The following is a 26578-nucleotide window of genomic DNA, read 5'->3' as shown; positions in this document are numbered from 1 at the left end:
TCCGGTCCACGGCGTCATCCTTACTTGTGGGAACCAATACCAAAGCTTTAGGACACGGATGAAGGGAGGGAGCAAATCAGGTCACCTAAATGGAAGGCACCACGGCTTGCAAAACCTTTCTCCCAAAAATAGCCTCAGAAGAAGCAAAAGTATCAAATTTGTAAAATTTAGAAAAAGTGTGCAGTGAAGACCAAGTCGCTGCCTTACATATCTGATCAACAGAAGCCTCGTTCTTGAAGGCCCATGTGGAAGCCACAGCCCTAGTGGAGTGAGCTGTGATTCTTTCAGGAGGCTGCCGTCCGGCAGTCTCATAAGCCAATCGGATAATGCTTTTAATCCAGAAGGAGAGAGAGGTAGAAGTTGCTTTTTGACCTCTCCGTTTACCAGAATAAACAACAAACAAAGACAAAGTTTGTCTGAAATCCTTAGTAGCTGCTAAGTAAAATTTGAGAGCACGAACTACATCCAAGTTGTGCAACAAACGTTCCTTCTTTGAAACTGGATTAGGACACAAAGAAGGCACAACTATCTCCTGGTTAATGTTTTTGTTAGAAACAACTTTTGGAAGAAAACCAGGTTTAGTACGCAAAACCACCTTATCTGCATGGAACTCCAGATAAGGAGAAGAACACTGCAGAGCAGATAATTCTGAAACTCTTCTAGCAGAAGAAATTGCAACCAAAAACAAAACTTTCCAAGATAATAACTTAATATCAACGGAATGTAAGGGTTCAAACGGAACCCCCTGAAGAACTGAAAGAACTAGGTTGAGACTCCAAGGAGGAGTCAAAATTTTGTAAACAGGCTTGATTCTAACCAGAGCCTGAACAAAGGCTAGAACATCTGGCACAGCTGCCAGCTTTTTGTGAAGTAACACAGACAAGGCAGAAATCTGTCCCATCAAGGAACTTGCAGATAATCCTTTTTCCAATCCTTCTCGAAGGAAGGATAGACTCTTAGGAATCTTAACCTTGTCCCAAGGGAATCCTGCAGATTCACACCAACAGATATACCAAATTATGTGGTAATCTTTCTGGTTACAGGCTTTCAGGCCTGAACAAGAATATTAATAACAGAATCTGAGAACCCTCGCTTTGATAAGATCAAGCGTTCAATCTCCAAGCAGTCAGCTGGAGTGGGTCGAACGGACCTAGAACAAGAAGGTCTCGTCTCAAAGGTAGCTTCCATGGTGGAGCCGATGACATATTCACCAGATCTGCATACCAAGTCCTGCGTGGCCACGCAGGAGCTATCAAAATCACCGACGCCCTCTCCTGATTGATCCTGGCTACCAGCCTGGGGATGAGAGGAAACGGCGGGAACACATAAGCTAGTTTGAAGGTCCAAGGTGCTACTAGTGCATCCACTAGAGCCGCCTTGGGATCCCTGGATCTGTACCCGTAGTAAGGAACTCTGAAGTTCTGACGAGAGGCCATCAGATCCATGTCTGGAATGCCCCACGGTTGAGTGACTTGGGCAAAGATTTCCGGATGGAGTTCCCACTCCCCCGGATGCAATGTCTGACGACTCAGAAAATCCGCTTCCCAATTTTCCACTCCTGGGATGTGGATAGCAGACAGGTGGCAGGAGTGAGACTCCGCCCATAGAATGATTTTGGTCACTTCTTCCATCGCTAGGGAACTCCTTGTTCCCCCCTGATGGTTGATGTATGAACTTGGCCCTCGCTAGCTGAGGCCAAGCTTTGAGAGCATTGAATATCGCTCTCAGTTCCAGAATATTTATCGGTAGAAGAGATTCTACCCGAGACCAAAGACCCTGAGCTTTCAGGGATCCCCAGACCGCGCCCCAGCCCATCAGACTGGCGTCGGTCGTGACAATGACCCACTCTGGTCTGCGGAAGGTCATCCCTTGTGACAGGTTGTCCAGGGACAGCCACCAACGGAATGAGTCTCTGGTCCTCTGATTTACTTGTATCTTCGGAGACAAGTCTGAATAGTCCCCATTCCACTGACTGAGCATGAACAGTTGTAATGGTCTTAGATGAATGCGCACAAAAGGAACTATGTCCATTGCCGCTACCATCAAACCTATCACTTCCATGCACTGCGCTATGGAAGGAAGAGGAACGGAATGAAGTATCCGACAAGAGTCTAGAAGTTTTGTTTTTCTGGCTTCTGTCAGAAAAATCCTCATTTCTAAGGAGTCTATTATAGTTCCCAAGAAGGGAACCCTCGTTGACGGAGATAGAGAACTCTTTTCCACGTTCACTTTCCATCCGTGAGATCTGAGAAAGGCCAGGACAATGTCCGTGTGAGCCTTTACTTGAGGAAGGGACGACGCTCGATCAGAATGTCGTCCAAGTAAGGTACTACAGCAATGCCCCTTGGTCTTAGCACCGCCAGAAGGGACCCTAGTACCTATGAGAAAATCCTAGGAGCAGTGGCTAATCCGAAAGAAAACGCCACGAACTGGAAATGCTTGTCCAGGAATGCAAACCTTAGGAACCGATGATGTTCCTTGTGGATAGGAATATGTAGATACGCATCCTTGAAATCCACCTTGGTCATGAATTGACCTTCCTGGATGGAAGGAAGAAGTGTTCGAATGGTTTCCATCTTGAACGATGGAACCTTGAGAAACTTGTTCAAGATCTTGAGATCTAAGATTGGTCTGAACGTTCCCTCTTTTTTGGGAACTATGAACAGATTGGAGTAGAACCCCATCCCTTGTTCTCCTAATGGAACAGGATGAATCACTCCCATTTTTAGCAGGTCTTCTACCCAATGTAAGAATGCCTGTCTTCTTATGTGGTCTGAAGACAACTGAGACCTGTGGAACCTCCCCCTTGGAGGAAGCCCCTTGAACTCCAGAGAATAACCTTGGGAGACTATTTCTAGCGCCCAAGGATCCAGAACATCTCTTGCCCCAGCCTGAGCGAAGAGAGAGAGTCTGCCCCCCACCAGATCCGGTCCCGGATCGGGGGCCCGCATTTCATGCTGTCTTGGTAGCAGTGGCAGGTTTCCTGGCCTGCTTTCCTTTGTTCCAGCCTTGCATAGGTCTCCAGGCTGGATTGGCTTGAGAAGTATTACCTTCCTGCTTAGAGGACGTAGCCCTTGGGGCTGATCCGTTACTGCGAAAGGGACGAAACTTAGGTTTATTTTTGGTCTTGAAAAGACCTATCCTGAGGAAGGGCGTGGCCCTTGCCCCCAGTGATATCAGAGATAATCTCTTTCAAGTCAGGGCCAAAGAGTGTTTTCCCCTTGAAAGGAATGTCAAGCAATCTGTTCTTGGAAGACGCATCCGCTGCCCAAGATTTTAACCAAAGCGCTCTGCGCCACAATAGCAAACCCAGAATTTTTTCGCCGCTAACCTAGCCAATTGCAAGGTGGCGTCTAGGGTGAAAGAATTAGCCAATTTAAGAGCACGAATTCTGTCCATAATCTCCTCATAAGAAGAAGAATTACTAATAATCGCCTTTCCTAGCTCATCAAACTAGAAACACGCGGCTGCAGTGACAGGGACAATGCATGCAATTGGTTGTAGAAGGGAACCTTGCTGAACAAACATCTTTAGCAGACCTTCTAATTTTTTATCCATAGGATCTTGGAAAGCACAACTATCTTCTATGGGTATAGTGGCGCGCTTGTGTAGAGTAGAAACCGCCCCCTCGACCTTGGGGACTGTCTGCCATCAGTCCTTTCTGGGGTCGACTATAGGAAAACAATTTTATAAATATGGGGGGAGGTACTAAAGGTATACCGGGCCTGTCCCATTCTTTACTAACAATGTACGCCACCCGCTTGGATATAGGAAAAGCTTCGGGGGGCCCCGGGGCCTCTAAGAACTTTTCCATTTTACATAGTGGTTCTGGAATGACCAGATAATCACAATCATCCAAATTGGATAACACCTCCTTAAGCAGAGCGCGGAGATGTTCCAACTTAAATTTAAAATTAATCACATCAGGTTCAGCTTGTTGAGAAATGTTTACTGAATCTGAAATTTCTCCCTCAGACAAAACCTCCCTGGCCCCCTCAGACTGGTGTAGGGGCCCTTCAGAAACCATATCATCAGCGTTCTCATGCTCTACAGAATTTTCTAAAACAGAGCAGTCGCGCTTTCGCTGATAAGTGGGCATATTGGCTAAAATGTTTTTGATAGAATTATCCATTACAGCCGTTAAATGTTGCATAGTAAGGAGTATTGGCGCACTAGATGTACTAGGGGCCTCCTGTATGGGCAAGACTGGTGTAGACGAAGTAGGGGATGATGCAGTACCATGCTTACTCCCCTCACTTGAGGAATCATCTTGGGCATCATTTTTACTAAATTTTTTTATGACATAAAATACATATAGTTAAATGAGAAGGAACCTTGGTTTCCCCACAGTCAGAACACAATCTATCTGGTAGTTCAGACATGTTAAACAGGCATAAACTTGATAACAAAGCACAAAAAACGTTTTAAAATAAAACCGTTACTGTCACTTTAAATTTTAAACTAAACACACTTTATTACTGCAATTGCGAAAAAGTATGAAGGAATTGTTCAAAATTCACCAAAATTTCACCACAGTGTCTTAAAGCCTTAAAAGTATTGCACACCAAATTTGGAAGCTTTAACCCTTAAAATAACGGAACCGGAGCCGTTTTTATATTTAACCCCTTTACAGTCCCTGGAATCTGCTTTGCTGAGACCCAACCAAGCCCAAAGGGGAATACGATACCAAATGATGCCTTCAGAAAGACTTTTCTATGTATCAGAGCTCCACACACATGCAGCTGCATGCCATGCTGTCCTCAAAAACAAGTGCGCCATACCGGCGCGAAAATGAGGCTCTGACTATGATTAGGGAAAGCCCCTAAAGAATAAGGTGTCAAAAACAGTGCCTGCCGATATAATCATATCAAAATACCCAGAATAAATGATTCCTCAAGGCTAAATATGTGTTAATAATGAATCGATTTAGCCCAGAAAAGGTCTACAGTCTTAATAAGCCCTTGTGAAGCCCTTATTTACTATCTTAATAAAAATGGCTTACCGGATCCCATAGGGAAAATGACAGCTTCCAGCATTACATCGTCTTGTTAGAATGTGTCATACCTCAAGCAGTAAGAGACTGCACACTGTTCCCCCAACTGAAGTTAATTGCTCTCAACAGTCCTGTGTGGAACAGCCATGGATTTTAGTTACGGTGCTAAAATCATTTTCCTCATACAAACAGAAATCTTCATCTCTTTTCTGTTTCTGAGTAAATAGTACATACCAGCACTATTTTAAAATAACAAACTCTTGATTGAATAATAAAAACTACAGTTAAACACTAAAAAACTCTAAGCCATCTCCGTGGAGATGTTGCCTGTACAACGGCAAAGAGAATGACTGGGGTAGGCGGAGCCTAGGAGGGATCATGTGACCAGCTTTGCTGGGCTCTTTGCCATTTCCTGTTGGGGAAGAGAATATCCCACAAGTAAGGATGACGCCGTGGACCGGACACACCTATGTTGGAGAAAAGACTACACCCCAGGTAAGAAAATAAATTTCTAAAAAATGCATTTCCCAGATATGAAACTGACAGTCTGCAAAAGGAAATATACTGAAACTGAATCATGGCAAATATAAGTACAATACATATATTTAAAACTTTATATAAATACATAAAGTGCCAAACCATACCTGTGAGTGTCTTAAGTAATAAAAACATACTTACCTGAAGACACCCATCCACATATAGCAGATAGCCAAACCAGTACTGAAACGGTTATCAGTAGAGGTAATGGAATATGAGAGTATATCGTCGATCTGAAAAGGGAGGTAGGAGATGAATCTCTACGACCGATAACAGAGAACCTATGAAATAAACCACCGTGAGGAAAACCATTGCATTCAATAGGTGATACTCCCTTCACATCCCTCTGACATTCACTGTACTCTGAGAGGAAACAGGCTTCAAAAATGCTGAGAAGCGCATATCAACGTAGAAATCTTAGCACAAACTTACTTCAACATCTCCATAGGAGGCAAAGTTTGTAAAACTGAATTGTGGGTGTGGTGAGGGGTGTATTTGTAGGCATTTTGAGGTTTGGGAAACTTTGCCCCTCCTGGTAGGATTGTATATCCCATACGTCACTAGCTCATGGACTCTTGCCAATTACATGAAAGAAAGCTGCCTTGGAAATCTAATCAATAGAAGTCTCATTACGAAAGGCCCAAGAAGTAGCAATTGCTCTAGTGGAACTAGCACTAATGTGCTCATGGTGAGTTTTCCCCGCAGCCAAACAAGCCTTGCGAATTAAGATCATAAACTAATCTGCTAAAGTAACAAGCGGTAGCTTTCTGACCCTTACAAGGCCCAGATAAATTAACAAAAAGAGAAGAAGAAAGACTGAAAGTTTTTATGGCTTCCATATAATATTTAAGATATCTTACAACATCCAAGTTGTGAATAAGATGCTCCAAGGGGGCAAAAGAAAATGACATGGTAAGCTCTGGTGTGTTGGGGTGTCTTTTCCCTCCTCCTAATGGTCAGGAGGGGCATATTCCCACACATGGCGGCTTGTAGACTCTCACCCTCTGATGAAAAAAATATTTGCAAGTCAATTCTCATACAGTCTAAAAATACTAAAATATAAAATGAGAAGCAAACCACTTTAAAGTTCAAAAGTACATACAGTTCATTTCTGCCACCTCAGGGAAACAAATCTTGCGATGGCCAGGGGGAAAATGTATATGTTGTAATCCCACATATCAAATTATGGATTACTAAAGAACAAAGGCTTCTACAAATAATATATACTGCAATTAGATGCTGTGAACAGTGAATTATTATCACAGCCATAGTTCAGTTGAATTTTTTTTTTTATATTCCTTTGAATGTAACTAACTGACACTGAAAACTGTACTTTTTTGCAACGTAATCAAAGTGTGAAAAAACAAATCTGAAAATAATATACACACACACACAAATAGTAGGAGATCTGCACTCACTGGATCTGTAGAAAGTATTAACAATTTATTGTGAAGACAGTGATACTTTTCTGGGTCACCGCTGCTTTATCAGAGTTTCACTGTGTTCACAATGAATCCAGATGTCTCTGCTATTGGATTATGTTTAAAGGAACAGTCTAGACCCAATACATATTTTTGATTACTTATTGTTACATACCAGAGAAGCATCCTGCAACTGGTCCCACACCTATAACCTTTTAAGAAGTACAGAAAACATTTAAATATTCATAGTTTGTTTGGAGCAGAAAATGTCTGCCTAGCACCGCCCACCTATTGCATATATATTTTGGTATGTTAGGTTTCTCCACTCACGCTCAGCTTTAAGTTTTTCTACTCACATATGCTGATTTGTGCATGTGTCATTTGAAATAGCTAAATTAAAAATATTAAATGTTCACTGCTAAACTGTCATACAAGAAAACAGCTAACTGGACAAGAACAAAGATGTGGGTGGATCTTGCGGCCATTTTTAGCGGCTAACAAACAATAATTATTAAAAAGTTTAATGTACTTCTTACAAGCTTATACATGTGAAATCTTGTCTGGTATGTAAGAATAAGTAATAAAGAAAAAGGCTGTCGCTTTAACTGTTCCTGCACCCTGGTTGATGGACTACAATAAGATTTAAGTGTGGATTCAGCTATATCTACATACATTTCTATAAAAAAATTATATATATCTCAGGTAAAGGCACTCACCTGACTTTTTATTACAAAAAAAAAAATGCAAAAACTCTTTATTAATACATCTTAAAAGTCAAAGATTTAGCTCGTTACCCAAGCCTTTTTTTTTTTTTATTTATCTAGCTTTTTAAGATGTTAATCCCTCTGCAGAAAGATAATTCTATGAAAACAAAATTTATGCTTACCAAATAAATTCCTTTCTTTCCTGGCAGGGAGAGTCCACGACTTTATTCCTTACTGTTGGGAAATACAACACCTGGCCACCAGGAGGAGGCAAAGACACCACAGCCAAAGGCTTAAATATCCCTCCCATTTCCCCCATCCCCCCCAGTCATTCAGCAGAGGGAATGAGGAAAAGTAGGAGAAGCATCAAGTATAAAGGTGCCAGAAGAAAAAAAAAAGGGAGTCGCCCAAAAAATTCTTACAGGCGGGGTCGTGGACCTCTCCCTGCCAGGAAAGAAAGGAATTAATCTGGTAAGCATACATTTTGTTTTCTTTCCAGATTCAGGGAGAGTCCACGACTTCATTCCTTACTGTTGGGAAACAATACACAAGCTCCACGGGACACTGAAGGAATAATGGGAGGGAACAAGAAAAACGCGGACCCTAATCTGAGGGCACCACAGCATGTAAAACCTTTCTCCAAAAAGCTGCTTCAGCCGAAGCAAACACATCAAATCTGCAAAATTTAGAAAACGTATGCAAGGAGGACCAGGTGGCCGCCTTACAAATCTGATTCATAGAGGCTTCATTCTTAAAAGACCAGGAAGAAGCAACTGCTCTAGTGGAATGAGCCGTTATCCTCTCAGGAGGCTGCTGTCCCGCTTTCTCATAAGCCAAACGGATGACACTCTTCAACCAGAAAGCCAAGTAAGACGTAGTGGTCTTCTGACCCTTACGTCTACCCGCATAAACGACAAACAAAGATGAAGATTGTCTGAACTCCTTAGTAGCTAGAATGTAAAACTTAAAAGCACAAACCACATCCAGATTGTGAAGCAAACGTTCCTTCACTGAAGGAGGAGGATTAGGACACAAGGAAGGAACAACAATCTCTTGATTAATGTTACGATCTGACACCACCTTAGGAAGGAAACCTAACCTAGTATGTAAAACCACCTTATCTGCATGAAAAACAAGGTAAGGGGTTCACACTGTAAAGCCAAAATCTCAGAGACTTTCCGAACAGAGGTAATGGCTAATAGTAACAAAACATTCCAAGATAACAGTTTAATGTCAACAATATGCATGGGCTCAAACTGAGCCTGCTGCAAAACACGAAGAACAAGATTGGAGACTCCAACGCGGAGCCACAGATCTAAACACAGGTCTGATTCTAGTCAGAGTCTTAACAAAGGACTGCACATTTGAAAGCTCAGCTAAACTCTTGTGCAGCAACACCAGCAGAGCCGATATCTGTCCCTTCAGAGAGCTGACAGATTGACCCTTCTCCAATCCATCTTGGGGAAAAGATACAATTCTGGCAACCTTTACCTTATGCCCAGAAAAAAAAACGTTCCTCACACCAGTGCAGGTAAGTCCACCACACCTTATGGTAAATGCGCTAAGTAACATGCTTACAAGCTTGAATCAAAGTGTCTATGACACTATCAGAGAAACCTCTCTTGGCTAAGACTAAGCGTTCAATCTCCACACAGTCAGCCTCAGAGAATCTAGATTTTGATGTTGGAAGAGACCCTGTATCAGCAGTTTTTTGCGACAAGGTAACCTCCACAGAGGAGATGAGGACATTCTCACCAGATCCACGAACGAGGTCCTTCACGGCCAGGATGGAGCAATTAGAATCATCAATGATTGCTCCTGCTTGATGCAGGCTACCACACGAGGGAGAAGAGGCAATGGAGGAAAGAGATATATCCCCTCCATGAAATCACTAGAGCGACTATTAACTCTGCTTGAGGATCCCTCAATCTCAACCCGTACCTGGGTAATTTGGCATTGAGCCGAGAGGCCATTAAATCTATCTACGGCCTCCCCCATCTGCTGCAAATCTCTGCAAACACCTCGGGTGGAGAGACTATTCCCCTGGTTGAAAAGATTGTCTGCTGAGGAAGTCTGTTTCCCAGTTTTCCACACCCGGGATGTGGAACGCTGACAGCATACAGTTGTGGGCTTCTGCCCATTCTAGAATTTGAGACACCTCCCTCATCGCTAAGGAACTTCTCGTTCCTCCCTGATGGTTAATGTAGGCGACCGTAGTCATATTGTCTGATTGAAATCTGATAAACTGAGATGAACTCAGTAGGGGCCAAGTTTCAGCACATTGAAGATTGCCCAAAGTTCCAAAAGGTTGATCGGAAGAGTGAACTCCTCCTGAGTCAACAACCCTTGTGCCTTCCTGGCACCCCAAATGGCTCCCCAGCCAGATAGACTTGCGTCCGTAGTCACAATCTCCCAGAACGGTCTCAAGAAGCACGTGCCTCGAGACAGGTGATCTTGACAGAGCCACCAAGAGAGCAAGTCTCTCAACAGGCTGTCCAATACGATCTGTTGGGACAGGTCTGAATGGTCACCGTTCCATTGTCTCAGCATGCATAGTTGTAAAGGTCTGAGATGGAACGTGGCAAGAGGAATAATGTCCATACAAGACACCATGAGTCCAATCACCTCCATACACTGGTCCACCGAAGGTCTTAAGGAGGCCTAGAGGGCAAGAAATGCTGTTGTCAGCTTACAACGTCTCTGATCTGTTAGAAAGATCTTCATGGCTACCGAGTTTATGACTGTACACAGGAAATTCACCCTGGTACTTGGCGTAAGAGAACTCTTCTCCAAGTTTATCTTCCATCCATGTGACCGAAGAAGACTTAAAAAAAAAATCCAAGTGATCCCTTGCCAGACGAAAAGCTGGCGCCTGTACCAAGATATCGTCCAGGTAAGGTGCTACTGCAATAACTTGGGTTCTGGCCACTGCTATAAGAGTACCCAAAACCTTTGTAAATATCCTGGGTGCAGTATCTAAGCCAAACGGAAGTGCTATGAACCGGAAGTGCTGATCCTGAAAGGCAAACCTCAGGAACTGAAAATTATCATTGTGGATCGGAACATGCAGGTATGCATCCTTCAGATCAATGGTAGTCAGATATTGTCCTACCTGAACAAGGTGAAGGATCGATCTGATCATCTCCATCTTGAAGGAGGGGAACCTTAGAAACGTGTTTAGGCACTTCAAGTCCAGAATTGGATGAAGAGTTTCCTCTTTTTTTTGGGAACCACAAAGAGGCTTGAATAGAACCCCAGACCTCTTTCTGATGTAGGTACAGGGATTATTACTCCTAAGGAGGCTAGATCCCGTACACAATCTAAAAAGGCTGTTTTCTTCTCTAGTCTTGTAGACAGTCTGGAGAGGAGGAATCTGCCCCTTGGTGGACGAGATTTGAATCCTATCCTGTATCCTTGAGATACAACCTCCAGCACTAAAGGATTCTGAACATCCTGAAACCAGGCGTCTGAGATAAACGACAGTCAGCCCCCTACTCGATCCGATCTCTGGTCGGAGGCCACCCCTTCATGCAGATTTGTTGCCTGCAGGCTTCTTAGTCTGCTTGGACTTACTCCAGGACTTAGCAGGCTTCCAGGTACTCTTGGGTTGCTCGGGTTTGGAGTATGATTGAGTTCTCTGGGACTTGTCCGAATGAAAGGAACGAAAATTAGAGGACTGCCATCCCTTAGGTCTGTTCTTATCCTGCGGAAGGAAAACACCATTCCCTCTGGTAACAGTAGAAATAACCAGACCTGGACTAAAACATAATTTATGCTTACCTGATAAATTTATTTCTCTTGTAGTGTATCCAGTCCACGGATCATCCATTACTTGTGGGATATTCTCCTTCCCAACAGGAAGTTGCAAGAGGATCACCCACAGCAGAGCTGCTATATAGCTCCTCCCCTCACTGCCATATCCAGTCATTCGACCGAAACAAGACGAGAAAAAAGAAACCATAGGGTGCAGTGGTGACTGTAGTTTAATTAAAATTTAGACCTGCCTTAAAAGGACAGGGCGGGCCGTGGACTGGATACACTACAAGAGAAATAAATTTATCAGGTAAGCATAAATTATGTTTTCTCTTGTTAAGTGTATCCAGTCCACGGATCATCCATTACTTGTGGGATACCAATACCAAAGCTAAAGTACACGGATGATGGGAGGGACAAGGCAGGAACTTAAACGGAAGGAACCACTGCCTGTAGAACCTTTCTCCCAAAAACAGCCTCCGAAGAAGCAAAAGTGTCAAATTTGTAAAATTTTGAAAAGGTGTGAAACGAAGACCAAGTCGCAGCCTTGCAAATCTGTTCAACAGAGGCCTCATTTTTAAAGGCCCAGGTGGAAGCCACAGCTCTAGTAGAATGAGCTGTAATCCTTTCAGGGGGCTGCTGTCCAGCAGTCTCATAGGCTAAGCGTATTATGCTCCGAAGCCAAAAGGAAAGAGAGGTTGCCGAAGCTTTTTGACCTCTCCTCTGTCCAGAGTAAACGACAAACAGGACAGATGTTTGACGAAAATCTTTAGTAGCCTGTAAGTAAAACTTCAAGGCACGGACTACGTCCAGATTATGCAAAAGACGTTCCTTCTTTGAAGAAGGATTAGGACACAATGATGGAACAACAATCTCTTGATTGATATTCCTGTTAGAAACCACCTTAGGTAAAAACCCAGGTTTGGTATGCAGAACTACCTTGTCTGAATGAAAAATCAGATAAGGAGAATCACAATGTAAGGCAGATAACTCAGAGACTCTTCGAGCCGAGGAAATAGCCATCAAAAACAGAACTTTCCAAGATAAAAGTTTAATATCAATGGAATGAAGGGGTTCAAACGGAACTCCCTGAAGAACTTTAAGAACCAAGTTTAAGCTCCACGGGGGAGCAACAGTTTTAAACACAGGCTTAATCCTAACCAAAGCCTGACAAAATGCCTGGACGTCTGGAACTTCTGCCAGATGCTTGTGCTAAAGAATAGACAGAGCAGAGATCTGTCCTTTTAAAGAACTAGCTGATAAGCCTTTGTCCAAACCCTCTTGGAGAAAGGACAATATCCTAGGAATCCTAACCTTACTCCATGAGTAACTCTTGGATTCACACCAATAAAGATATTTACGCCATATCTTATGGTAGATTTTCCTGGTGACAGGCTTCCGAGCCTGTATTAAGGTATTAATGACTGACTCGGAGAAGCCACGCTTTGATAGAATCAAGCGTTCAATCTCCATGCAGTCAGTCTCAGAGAAATTAGATTTGGATGATTGAAAGGACCTTGCATTAGAAGGTCCTGCCTCAGAGGCAGAGTCCATGGTGGAAGAGATGACATGTCCACTAGATCTGCATACCAGGTCCTGCGTGGCCACGCAGGCACTATCAGAATCACCGATGCTCTCTCCTGTTTGATTTTGGCAATCAGTCGAGGGAGCAGAGGAAACGGTGGAAACACATAGGCCAGGTTGAAGAACCAAGGAGCTGCTAGAGCATCTATCAGCGTTGCTCCCGGGTCCCTGGACCTGGATCCGTAACAAGGAAGCTTGGCGTTCTGGCGAGACGCCATGAGTTCAGGTTTGCCCCAACGATGGACCAGTTGAGCAAACACCTCCGGATGGAGTTCCCACTCCCCCGGATGAAAAGTCTGACGACTTAGAAAATCCGCCTCCCAGTTCTCTACGCCTGGGATGTGGATCGCTGACAGGTGGCAAGAGTGAGACTCTGCCCAGCGAATTATCTTTGAGACTTCTAACATCGCTAGGGAACTCCTGGTTCCCCCTTGATGGTTGATGTAAGCCACAGTCGTGATGTTGTCCGACTGAAATCTGATGAACCTCAGTGTTGCTAACTGAGGCCAAGCTAGAAGAGCATTGAATATTGCTCTTAACACCAGAATATTTATTGGGAGGAGTTTCTCCTCCTGAGTCCACGATCCCTGAGCCTTAAGGGAGTTCCAGACTGCGCCCCAACCTAGAAGGCTGGCATCTGTTGTTACAATCGTCCAATCTGGCCTGCGAAAGGTCATACCCTTGGACAGATGGACCCGAGAAAGCCACCAGAGAAGAGAATCTCTGGTCTCTTGATCCAGATTTAGTAGAGGGGACAAATCTGAGTAATCCCCATTCCACTGACTTAGCATGCATAATTGCAGCGGTCTGAGATGCAGGCGCGCAAATGGCACTATGTCCATTGCCGCTACCATTAAGCCGATTACTTCCATGCACTAAGCCACTGACGGGCGTGGAATGGAATGAAGGACACGGCAAGCATTTAGAAGTTTTGATAACCTGGACTCCGTCAGGTAAATTTTCATCTCTACAGAATCTAGGAAGGAGACTCTTCTGAGTGGTGATAGAGAACTCTTTTCCACGTTCACTTTCCACCCATGCGACCTCAGAAATGCCAGAACTATCTCTGTATGAGACTTGGCAATTTGAAAGCTTGACGCCTGTATCAGGATGTCGTCTAGATACGGAGCCACCGCTATGCCTCGCAGTCTTAGAACCGCCAGAAGTGAGCCCAGAACCTTTGTAAAAATTCTCGGGGCAGTGGCCAACCCGAAGGGAAGAGCTACAAATTGGTAATGCCTGTCTAGAAAGGCAAACCTTAGGAACCGATGATGATCTTTGTGAATCGGTATGTGAAGGTAGGCATCCTTTAAGTCCACTGTGGTCATGTACTGACCCTCTTGGATCATGGGTAGGATGGTCCGAATAGTTTCCATTTTGAATGATGGAACTCTGAGGAATTTGTTTAGGATCTTTAGATCCAAGATTGGTCTGAAGGTTCCCTCTTTCTTGGGAACCACAAACAGATTTGAATAAAATCCCTGTCCTTGTTCCGTCCGCGGAACTGGATGGATCACTCCCATTACTAAGAGGTCTTACACACAGCTTAGGAATGCCTCTTTCTTTATCTGGTTTGCTGATAACCTTGAAAGATGAAATCTCCCTTGTGGAGGAGAAGCTTTGAAGTCCAGAAGATATCCCTGAGATATGATCTCCAACGCCCAGGGATCCTGAACATCTCTTGCCCACGCCTGGGCGAAGAGAGAAAGTCTGCACCCCACTAGATCCATTTCCGGATAGGGGGCCGTTCCTTCATGCTGTCTTGGGGGCAGCAGCAGGCCTTCTGGCCTGCTTGCCCTTGTTCTAGGACTGGTTAGGTTTCCAGGCCTGTCTGGAATGAGCAACAGTTCCCTCTTGTTTTGAAGCGGAGGAAGTTGATGCTGCTCCTGCCTTGAAATTTCGAAAGGCACGAAAATTAGACTGTTTGGCCTTTGATTTGGCCCTGTCCTGAGGAAGGGTATGACCCTTGCCTCCAGTAATGTCAGCAATAATTTCCTTCAAGCCAGGCCCGAATAAGGTCTGCCCCTTGAAAGGAATGTTGAGTAATTTAGACTTTGAAGTCACGTCAGCTGACCAGGATTTAAGCCATAGCGCCCTACGCGCCTGGATAGCGAATCCGGAATTCATAGCCGTTAGTTTAGTCAAATGAACAATGGCATCAGAAACTAATGAGTTAGCTAGCTTAAGCCTTCTAAGCTTGTCAATAATTTCATTCAATGGAGCTGTCTGGATGGCCTCTTCCAGGGCCTCAAACCAGAATGCCGCCGCAGCAGTGACAGGCGCAATGCATGCAAGGGGCTGTAAAATAAAACCTTGTTGAATAAACATTTTCTTAAGGTAACCCTCCAATTTTTTATCCATTGCATCTGAAAAAGCACAACTGTCCTCAACCGGGATAGTGGTACGCTTTGCTAAAGTAGAAACTGCTCCCTTTACCTTAGGGACCGTCTGCCATAAGTCCCGTGTAGTGGCGTCTATTGGAAACATTTTTCTAAATATAGGAGGTGGGGAAAAGGGCACACCGGGTCTATCCCACTCCTTGCTAATAATTTCTGTAAGCCTTTTAGGTATAGGAAAAACGTCAGTACACACCGGCACCGCATAGTATCTATCCAGCCTACACAATTTCTCTGGAATTGCAACTGTGTTACAGTCATTCAGAGCAGCTAATACCTCCCCAAGCAATACACGGAGGTTCTCAAGCTTAAATTTAAAATTAGAAATCTCTGAATCAGGTTTCCCAGAGTCAGAGATGTCACCCACAGACTGAAGCTCTCCGTCCTCATGTTCTGCATACTGTGACGCAGTATCAGACATGGCTCTAACAGCATTTGCGCGCTCTGTATCTCTCCTAACCCCAGAGCTATCGCGCTTGCCTCTTAATTCAGGCAATCTAGATAATACCTCTGACAGGGTATTATTCATGATTGCAGCCATGTCCTGCAAGGTAATCGCTATGGGCGTCCCTGATGTAATTGGCGCCATATTAGCGTGCGTCCCCTGAGCGGGAGGCGAAGGGTCTGACACGTGGGGAGAGTTAGTCGGCATAACTTCCCCCTCGACAGAACCCTCTGGTGATAATTCTTTTATAGATAAAGACTGATCTTTACTGTTTAAGGTGAAATCAATACATTTAGTACACATTCTCCTATGGGGCTCCACCATGGCTTTCAAACATAATGAACAAGTAGGTTCCTCTGTGTCAGACATGTTTAAACAGACTAGCAATGAGACTAGCAAGCTTGGAAAACACTTTAAAAACAAGTTTACAAGCAATATAAAAAACATTACTGCGCCTTTAAGAAACACAAATTTTCCCAAATTTTGAAATAACAGTGAAAAAATGCAGCTACACTAACAAAATTTTTACAGTGTATGTAATAAGTTAGCAGAGCATTGCACCCACTTGCAAATGGATGATTAACCCCTTAATACCAAAAACGGAATAACAAATGACAAAAATGTTTTTTAAACAGTCACAACAACTGCCACAGCTCTACTGTGGAATTTTACCTCCCTCAATACGACTTTTGAAGCCTTTTGAGCCCTTCAGAGAAGTCCTGGATCATGCAGGAAGAAGCTGGATGTCTGTGTCTGTAATTTTTGCTGTGCAAAAAAACGCTAAAATAGGCCCCTCCCACTCATATTACAACAGTGGGAAGCCTCAGGGAACCGTTTCTAGGCAAAATTCAAGCCAGCCATGTGGAAAAAACTAGGCCCCAATAAGTTTTATCACCAAACATATGTAAAAAACAATTAAACATGCCACGTTTTAAAATACACTTTTATAAGAGTATGTATCTCTATTAATAAGCCTGATACCAGTCGCTATCACTGCATTTAAGGCTTTACTTACATTACTTCGGTATCAGCAGCATTTTCTAGCAAATTCCATCCCTAGAAAAATATTTTAACTGCACATACCTTATTACAGGAAAACCTGCACGCTATTCCCCCTCTGAAGTTACCTCACTCCTCAGAATATGTGAGAACAGCAAAGGATCTTAGTTACTTCTGCTAAGATCATAGAAAATGCAGGCAGATTCTTCTTCTAAATACTGCCTGAGATAAACAGTACACTCCGGTACAATTTAAAAATAAACTTTTGATTGAAGAAATAAACTAAGTATAAAACACCACAGTCCTCTTATGACCTCCATCTTAGTTGAGAGTTGCAAGAGAATGACTGGATATGGCAGTGAGGGGAGGAGCTATATAGCAGCTCTGCTGTGGGTGATCCTCTTGCAACTTCCTGTTGGGAAGGAGAATATCCCACAAGTAATGGATGATCCGTGGACTGGATACACTTAAGAGAAATAAAAGCTTCCCTTTGAATAGCAATGAAAGGAGTCTGGATTTAGAAACCATATCCGCGGACCAAGATTTCAACCAGAGAGCCCTGCGAGCTAGGACCGCAAAGCCTGAAGCCTTTGCGTTCAGTTGTATAATCTGCATAGTCGCATCATAGATAAAGGAGTTAGCTATTTTTAAGGCCTTAATCCTCCCCTGAATATCCTAAAGGGGAGATTTCACCTTGATAAGTTCTGACAGAGTGTCACACCAGTAGGTGGCTACTCCAGCCACGGCAGCTACCGCTTGGAATAAAAACCCTGTGTGTTGGAACATTCTTCTCAGGTAACTTTCCAACTTCTTGTCAATCGGTTCCCTAAAGGAAGAGCTATCCTCCAGAGGGATAGTGGTATGCTTAGCTAGCATGGAAATAGCGCCATCCACCTTAAGGATGAAACCCCACAGTTCCAGCTGAGAGTCAGGGAATAACTTCTTAAAAGTTGACAAAGGGGAATAACGAGTTCCAATTCTTTCCTATTCACTTAATGTTCGCCATGTGAACTGAGCAGAAACAGTGTGTGGGGCCTTTCTGTCTTCGTAAACCCTGTCTAACTTAGGGATCTTTGGTTCCTCTGGCAGTTTTGCTTCTGGAACCTGTAATGTAGACAGAACCTCCTTTAGTATAAAATGCAGCAGTTCAATCTTAAATCTGAAGGAGGGCTCCTCGGAAGGAGGAGGCTTAGTAAATGAAGTCTCTGACTCCGAGAGTTTACCCTCTAACGCTACAGAGGTTAACTCATCCTTGGACAGTTGAGACATACTGGCTAAATCCAATTAGAAATTAGTTGTATCTAATTCAGTAGATCTTTGTTTATCCTTTCTCTTTCATTTCCCAGAGATAGGTAAGGCACTCAGGGCCACAGACACAACAGATTGCAACTGCGTTGTAAAGTCTGCAGGGAAAAGCCTCCATCCAGCCGGAGTATTAGGCATGCCGCGGAAAACCGCATGTGAAGCGGTTTTGGCGGATAGGGTAGGCATCTCCCGGACCACAGAGTCCTGAGAGGTTGACGGCTCAGAGGGACTAATTAGGCTAGGGGGGTTAGCAGATTTAGCTCCCTTCTTAGACTTTAGGACCGTACCAAGGCAGTTAGAACAAAATTGAGCAGTTGGACAAACCACAGCCTCCTCACAAAATAAACATGTTTTAATGTTTAATATAGAAGGTGCAGAACCTTCTAACGTATTATCAGAGTCCTCCATTGCTGGAGATGGAATCCCACAGTAAGAAAACAGTTTTAAAAAACCCCAACTGTTTATTAATAAAAAGAGGCACCTTTATAACCCTAATGGCTAGAGCACTCACCACCTCCTAGACCCAGACAAGCTATAGAAAACGCTATTCGTATGATTACTAGAGTTCCTGGAGCAGGATCATAAGGAAAATGAATGTAGCCACACCCCATCACATGGTGCGCAAGAAGTTACCTCCCCTGCTATGAGAAAAGCGTGCAAAGCTATTAGGAGCTGCGCAACTCACAAAAAAACTGAAGTGAAACCTGTCTGCCCTGGGGCTGTTAGATAGACAGTCTGGATTGCTTCGGAGAAAAACTTTTCCTGCATCTCCAGGCTCTAACGTTCATCAATACTCTCACTGAGAGATTCATATGATTACTTAAAACTCCAGTCCTCTCTTGAAGGTAAAATACCCATTACAGGACTATCTAAATCTTCTGACACTTCTCTGCCATCCTTCTCTAGTGACGAAAGGCAAAGAATGACTGGGGGGATGGGGGAAGTGGGAGGGATATTTAAAGGGCCACTGTAAGTAAATATTTTCTATGCCTGTTACTAACTAACTACCCCAAATACGCTTTTTATCAATAGCATTTCATTAACATATCTCTACCGTATATCAGAAATCTTGTCTGCAAATTTAATTGTTTTCCAAACCCACTCCGTGGGTATCCTTTGCTCTGTACCAATCCGTTTACAATACCTAGGTTTCAAAATGGCGCTTTAAACACAAAGTTATTGGTTTAAGTATTTTGAACATGCAGTGCTGGAAATAGTGGGCAGGATAACGTGACATAATCGGCGAATAAAAGATATAACTTTTAGAACGTTATGAAACTTCGTTTTGGAGAAAATATAGGTCAGTAGGTTTTAATTAATGTTTATTAACTTTAATATGTTAGTTGTTTAGCTTAAAAATTATAACAGGAAGTAATCCTTTAAGACTTTGGTTGGGGTGTCTTTGCCTCCTCCTGGTAGCCAGGTGTTGTATTTCCCAAAAGTAAGGAATGAAGGCGTGGACTCTCCCTGCCTTTGGAAAGAAATCAATGTCTTTCTTTCAATTCACACTCATTTCATCTTTTATACCATGTTTTATTTTTCTGTAGCTAATGTTGAAAGGTTGCACTATTAAAAATATTTTTCTTATTATACTTGTCCTATTGCAACCAATTCTGTCTATCCTCTTTGATAAAGTCCAGTAGAGTATTTGCTACACAGGTTTGTAGATATACTTACTGTGCTTAAACTCCGCTCATGTGCTTCATCCAAAACAATTGTGCCGTACTTTACAAGGTCTGGATCTGTAAGTGTATGTCTCAGCAAACATCCATCAGTCATATATTTAATGACTGTTTCCTATATGCAAAAAACATAAATAAACAAATACAGCATGGTAAGTATAAAACAGAGAAAAACAAGGTTAATATTATCTTATTGAATAATTAAATTAACAAACTTATTTGATTATTTTTAAAGTTTCTAATCTTTTAGTTCGTTTTTTTTGTTATTTGGAATTATTGGGAGCAATCACTTCATACATGCACAGTGATGGCCAACTTCTTTGCACTTGGGGGCCCATACGTCAATATTTTAGAGGCTTTAAAAGCTGCATACAAATGTATGGCTATTAAAACACCAAAATAATATATAAACCTAAAAATACAGGAGGGGGAGGGTGGGCTTACATTTTATTGTCCACAAAAACTACACAAAACAGGACCAAAAATGGCCATTCAAAGTGAGAGATAAAAACATCTGTACCCCCTTGGTTAAAGGACCAGTAAATACTGTAGATTTGTATAATCAACAAATACCTGATAAAAAGACAATGCATTAGCACTTAATCTGAACTTCAAATGAGTAGCAGATTTTTTTCTGACAAATTTAAGTTTTTTTCCACTCCGCCTCTATCATGTGACAACCATCAGCCATCCATTCACAAATGCATATATGTCTATATTCTGAAAATTCTTGCACATGCTCAGTAGGATCTGGTGACTCAAAAAGTATAAATATAAAAGGACTGTGCACATTTTGTTAATGGAAGTAAATTGGAAAGTTGTTTAAAATTGCTGCTCTGTCTGAATCATGAAAGTTTAATTTTGACTTGAGTGTTCCTTTAATGGAAAATTAGTGTCACTGATAAACAGCATATGCAAACATACATTGCACAGGTGTTTCCAATCTGTAAACCAGAAATATATTCTAAAAATTACAAACAAGATGGCTGACATGGATCAAGCATCAATATAATCGAATAATAAGCAGAAAAATATTAATAACTACAAAGAGGACTTCAAAACTGCAAGCCTAGAGGTTTGCATTTGTATCTGGTCTTCACGGTGTGTCTAGTATTGAATATGTTACAGCGCAGAACTGCTGTGAGAAGGGAAAACAATTAAATAGGTCTCAGGTACCAAGTGTCAGGAGAAGCTGGATCATAACACAATTTATTTTACAAACATGTGCATTTTTTGTCTTAACTGTTGCAGATTACTCTTTTCCTGAGACCCAACCCCCCACCCTTCTTGTTTTTTTGACAACAAATACTTTTAGAGAGATATGAAACCCAAAAGGAAAAAAGGCAAAAGGTTTAAAAAACAGTTTCCAATACACTTCTGTTATCAAAATTGTGTAGTTCCCATGGTATTCTCCGTTGAAGAGATAGGTGTCTGGTGCACTACATGGTAGGAAATAGCGCTGCCATCTAGTGCTCTTGCAAATGGATAACATCCTCGCAAAACTGCTGTCATATAGTGCTCCATACATGTGCATGTTCCTGAGCTTACGTCCCTGCTTTTCAACAAAAGATACAATGAGAAAGAAAGTTTGATAGTAGAATTCAATTAGAAAGTTGTTTAAAGTTGCATGCTCTATCTGAATAGAATGTGCTGAGCGGCTGCGCCCTCCACTCTCTAGCACAGCGCTGACCAGCTTGTCCCCTGATTCTTCCCCACCTCAGTTATTAGGGACAGTGGTAACCAAAATTAAATTGGTTACAACAAGCGAGGCCTAAAAGAGGTTGTTTCTTAACTGTTAAATGCTGTGTGAACACATGATAATGGGTAATACTGCGGTATGTGCTGAAGGCCACAAACAAAGTAAAGGGGTCATTTGCATGGCATCTTGATCATGCCTAAAACAGTACTCGGGTAAAACCAACAGAGAATTTCATGACCGGATGAAGGATTATAGAATAAATATCATAAATGGTATTGACAGCAGTTTAGCTTGTCAATTGAAATAATGTAACAATAGCAAAAATAAACAACTTCAATTTAGGATCTTGGAACTTATCAAATGTTTTCATTAAGATCCCGATTGTATTATTACAGATGGAAGCCTGAAGTGAGTATCTGGCCAGTGAAATGAGAGGTCCAGTGAGTGGATATGCACTGATTACTCTGGGAGGACTTGAGAGACTTATGTAGTCTTCTAGTGAGCAATCGAGTAATGCAGAAACGCAAATCTGTTGCTATTGAAGTATGTATTTTATAGGACTTACTTTGAATAAGTTAGATAACGCCTAATTAATCTGATAATCATAAATTATAATATTAATAAATAAAATAATACTACTACAGTACTAATTTACTACTTACTTCGGATTTTCATTTATCACTGGATGTAAGTTAGCTAGACTTTTGTGTATGCTGTTTTTATGACACTCAATTTATTGAGCATCTAAGTAGATTTAATATTAGAAATCGTTTTAGCAGTGCTCTATTGATATTTTTTTTATTTCTGTCTTTATGTATGTATTAAATAAATTCCAGACGAGATACTTTTCATTCCATTGTTCTTGATTGATAGATAGATAACTCCTTTTATGTTGATATTGGCTAACTACAATTATACATGATGGTTTATTATGGTCTATCAAAAATGAGAGCTGGTGTGGTTAAAACAAGTCTTATAGCCTGAATGGGTGTGACAGCATAGCCAAACTCAGTTTGCTTAGTAAACCGGTAGACGTCTGTGCTGATGTAATTTACTCCAGCTCAAACTCTTTTTAAGCATACCTGAAAGTTAAAGGGACAGTTTACTCCTACATTTTTATTGTTTAAAAAGCTAGAGAATCCTTTATTACCCATTCCCCAGTTTTGCATAACCAACACAGTTATATTAAAGTGATAGTAAATTTCAGACTATAAGAATGTTGCAATGAAAAATATATTAGTTTGCAAGTAAAACCACATAATAATTTTTTTTTAAAGTGTATATTTATTTTATAATAAAAGATTTATAATCATAATTGGTATTGTCTGTTACTCTGCCTCCCTTCATTTCCTCTTTTGGCTGGGCTGTGATATATACCCACTCTCTACATAGACTTTCTAAGGGCTTTAAAGGGGCTGGACTTCAAGATTGTCATATGACACAAACATTGATTGGATGTTCCCTGGAATTGCCATATGTATAAAAAAAAAAAAAAGTGGCCCGGTATAACATTGCAATAGAAGCATTACTATATGCACTCATTTAACCCTTTCACAGATGATTTAAAAACAAAAAAAATGTACATATACTTTTTTAATGGCAACTATTAAATATATGGCATTTGATTAGTTGAGGTTTACCATCACTTTATTATACTTTTTACCTCTGTGGTTACATTGTATCTAAGCCTCTGCAGACTGCACCCCCCCCCCCCCACCCACATTTCAGCCAATTTGTGCTGTGTCCTGCACAACTCCACGGGAAAGAGCACAATGTTTTCTATATGGCAAACATAGATTAGCAGTCTCCTGTTGTGAAAAGCTAATAAAAAAGCATGTGATAAAAGGCTGTCTGTAGTGGCTTAGAAACAGGCAGAAATTTACAGGTTTAAATGTTATAAAGTATATTAATATAACAAGGTTAATTGTGCAAAACTGGAGAATGGGTAGTGAAGGTGATATCTATCTTTTTAAACAATAACAATTTTGATGTAGACTGTCCCTCTAATGAGTAAGACATTTTACAATAATTATTAGGCTTACGATCAATGATATAAAATACTGATAATTAAAGTGAAAGTAAACTATCAAGCACCTCTATGCTGCAATGCAAAATACATATAAAATTAAGTAGAGTTTAATTCATGATTTTTTTAATATTATCTAATAAGCTTATAATTGTACCTTTCAATCCTCATATATATCGCCGTCCCTCCACCTGAATAAAAAAAAATCTTTATTTTGAAATGACGAATAGCGTCTTAACTATTCTTATTGGCCCCCCAGTGCGTCTGAATATCCTCACTCTACGCCCCAACTTCAACTACGCATGCGTGTCTCATTGAATTCTCTCCCTGTATAGAAGCTCATTCATGAGACACGCATGCGCATTGTCCTCAACAGGGAAACTTTGTGATTGACGTACCGGCATCAGAAAAAATAGTTTGCAACAAGTTAATACATTGGATCAATCACAAACAGTAAGTAAGCAATAAAGGAGACTGTCATTTGCCGTAATAATAATTTTCATTTATTAACAAACACTTATAAATCAATAAAGTAAACTCAGTATATAATATTTTATAATTTGTTATTTTTCACCGCTAAAAACATTTTTCTAATATGTAACATGTTATCCCTAGATATTTATCATGTTAAAGTTATACATAAAAGTATTACAATATTTGTTCCTATTTATATATATATATATATATATATATATATAATTTGTAATGCTATGTACATGACTATATATACATATATCAATGAATTTCTTGAGAAATATAAACCTAATCCTTCTTATATATTATTATTAATTATAAATTATATTAAAAACATTTAAATATATATTATTCGTTTTAGTTATTCATCATTATTATGTTTACATCTTAAACATTTTGGTGTGTTGTATACAGCGCCAATGGCAGAGGTATTTGGGAGGGGGAACACTCTGAAGTAAAATGCTAATAAAAATCCAATTTATTACATCCAAATAGATGAATTAAAAATATAACAATGTAAAAAGTAAAATTAATCTCACAAAATAGCAATGTAAAGAGTAAAATATCTTGACCAATGAATATGAATTTCAGATCATAAATGATACATACATAAACAGATGAATAATGATAGATGACCAAACAGGAATCCAAGTTTGGAATGTTATCCCATATAAAGTGAAGTGAAAGTCCAATATAAAAAATCCAATGTGAGAATAGTGTCAACAGTGTTAATAAATCTTCAAGAATGTGTAGTATTCAAATAATAATCCAAAATATAAGATGATGAAGCAAGCGAAAAATATCAATAGTGGAGTGAATTGGAAAAAAATCAAAAAAGTGTATATATATATATATATATATATATATATATATATATATATATATATATATATATATATATATATATATATATATATATATATATATATATATATAAAAATAAAACCAAAAATTCTCTCCAAAAAATCTTGTGATGGTTAGCTCCCCAATGAGGTCCTATGGTCCACTAACTTCCTTGTTAAAAATTAAACATGTATCAAAAAATCCTAGAAAAAAACAAAATAAAAACATAGTGCAGATGTACAGAAACCATATAATCTAAAAGAAATAAGCTTACCAATTGTCGACGCGTTTCAGCCTAAATGTGGCCTTTTTCAAGACAGTAGAGGGTGTAGCTCTAAGTGGCCTTTTATATGGTAAGCCTAGTAGTGTTTGGGCGCCAAAAATTATCCAGGGCCGCCCACTTCCTGTCAAGGTGTATTGTGGGTAAAATTGTTTTTTAAAATGATTCAAAAGAATAAATTTGATATTGTACACAAATGTATAGATGTAATATAATTTTATTTGACATTAATACCTACTTTGTTGTAAAGATATATATATATATATATATATATATATATATATATATATATATATATATATATATATAGATAGATAGATATTTTTGGAAATATCATATATCTATATACATATACATATATATATATATATATATATATATACAGTATATATATATATCTATATATCTATATATCTTTACAATAGTAGGTATTAATGTCAAATAAAATTATATTACATCTATACATTCGTGTATTCTTTTGAATCATTTTAAAAAACAATTTTACCCACAATACACCTTGACAGGAAGTGGGCGGCCCTGGATAATTTTTGGCGCCCAAACACTACTAGGCTTACCATATAAATGGCCACTTAGAGCTACACCCTCTACTGTCTTGAAAAAGGCCACATTTAGGCTGAAACGCGTTTTTTCTAGGATTTTTTTGATACATGTTTAATTTTCTCTTGTTAAGTATATCCAGTCCACGGATCATCCATTACTTATGGGATATTCTCCTTCCCAACAGGAAGTTGCAAGACGATCACCCACAGCAGAGCTGCTATATAGCTCCTCCCCTAACTGTCATATCCAGTCATTCTCTTGCAAGCCTCAACCAAGATGGAGGTCGTAAGAGGAGTGTGGTGTTTTATACTTAGTTTATTCTTCAATCAAAAGTTTGTTATTTTTAAATGGTGCCGGAGTGTACTGTTTATCTCAGGCAGTATTTACAAGAAGAATCTGCCTGCGTTTTCTATGATCTTAGCAGAAGTAACTAAGATCCATGGCTGTTCTCACATATTCTGAGGAGTGAGGTAACTTCAGAGAGGGAATGGCGTGCAGGTTTTCCTGCAATAAGGTATGTGCAGTTAATATTTTTCTAGGGATGGAATTTGCTAGAAAATGCTGCTGATACCGAACTAATGTAAGTAAAGCCTTAAATGCAGTGAGAGCTACTGGTATCAGGCTTATTAATAGAGATGCATACTCTTATAAAAATGTAATATAAAACGTTTGCTGGCATGTTTAATCGTTTTTATATGTATTTGGTGATAAAACTTATTGGGGCTTAGTTTTTTTCCACATGGCTGGCTTGAATTTTGCCTAGAAACAGTTTCCTTAGGCTTTCCACTGTTATAATATGAGTGGGAGGGGCCTATTTTGCAGTTTTTTTGCACAGCAAAAATTACAGACACAGACATCCAGCTTCTTCCTGCATGA

General features: G+C 40.6%; 1 protein-coding gene across 3 annotated transcripts in view; it reads right to left on the bottom strand.

Moving 5' to 3' along the window:
• DHX40 (DEAH-box helicase 40) overlaps positions 1 to 26578 on the bottom strand; it is a 527461-nt gene that overhangs the window by 418267 nt on the left and 82616 nt on the right. For all 3 annotated transcript variants that reach the window (XM_053707320.1, XM_053707319.1, XM_053707321.1), the window contains exon 4: positions 19815 to 19934. In XM_053707320.1, the coding sequence (XP_053563295.1) occupies positions 19815 to 19934 (120 nt within the window). The remainder of the gene's footprint in view (positions 1 to 19814; positions 19935 to 26578) is intronic.

Source organism: Bombina bombina, chromosome 3 (genome assembly GCF_027579735.1).
Source record: "Bombina bombina isolate aBomBom1 chromosome 3, aBomBom1.pri, whole genome shotgun sequence".
NCBI lineage: Eukaryota > Metazoa > Chordata > Amphibia > Anura > Bombinatoridae > Bombina > Bombina bombina.
This window is presented reverse-complemented; position numbering and strand designations above follow the sequence as displayed.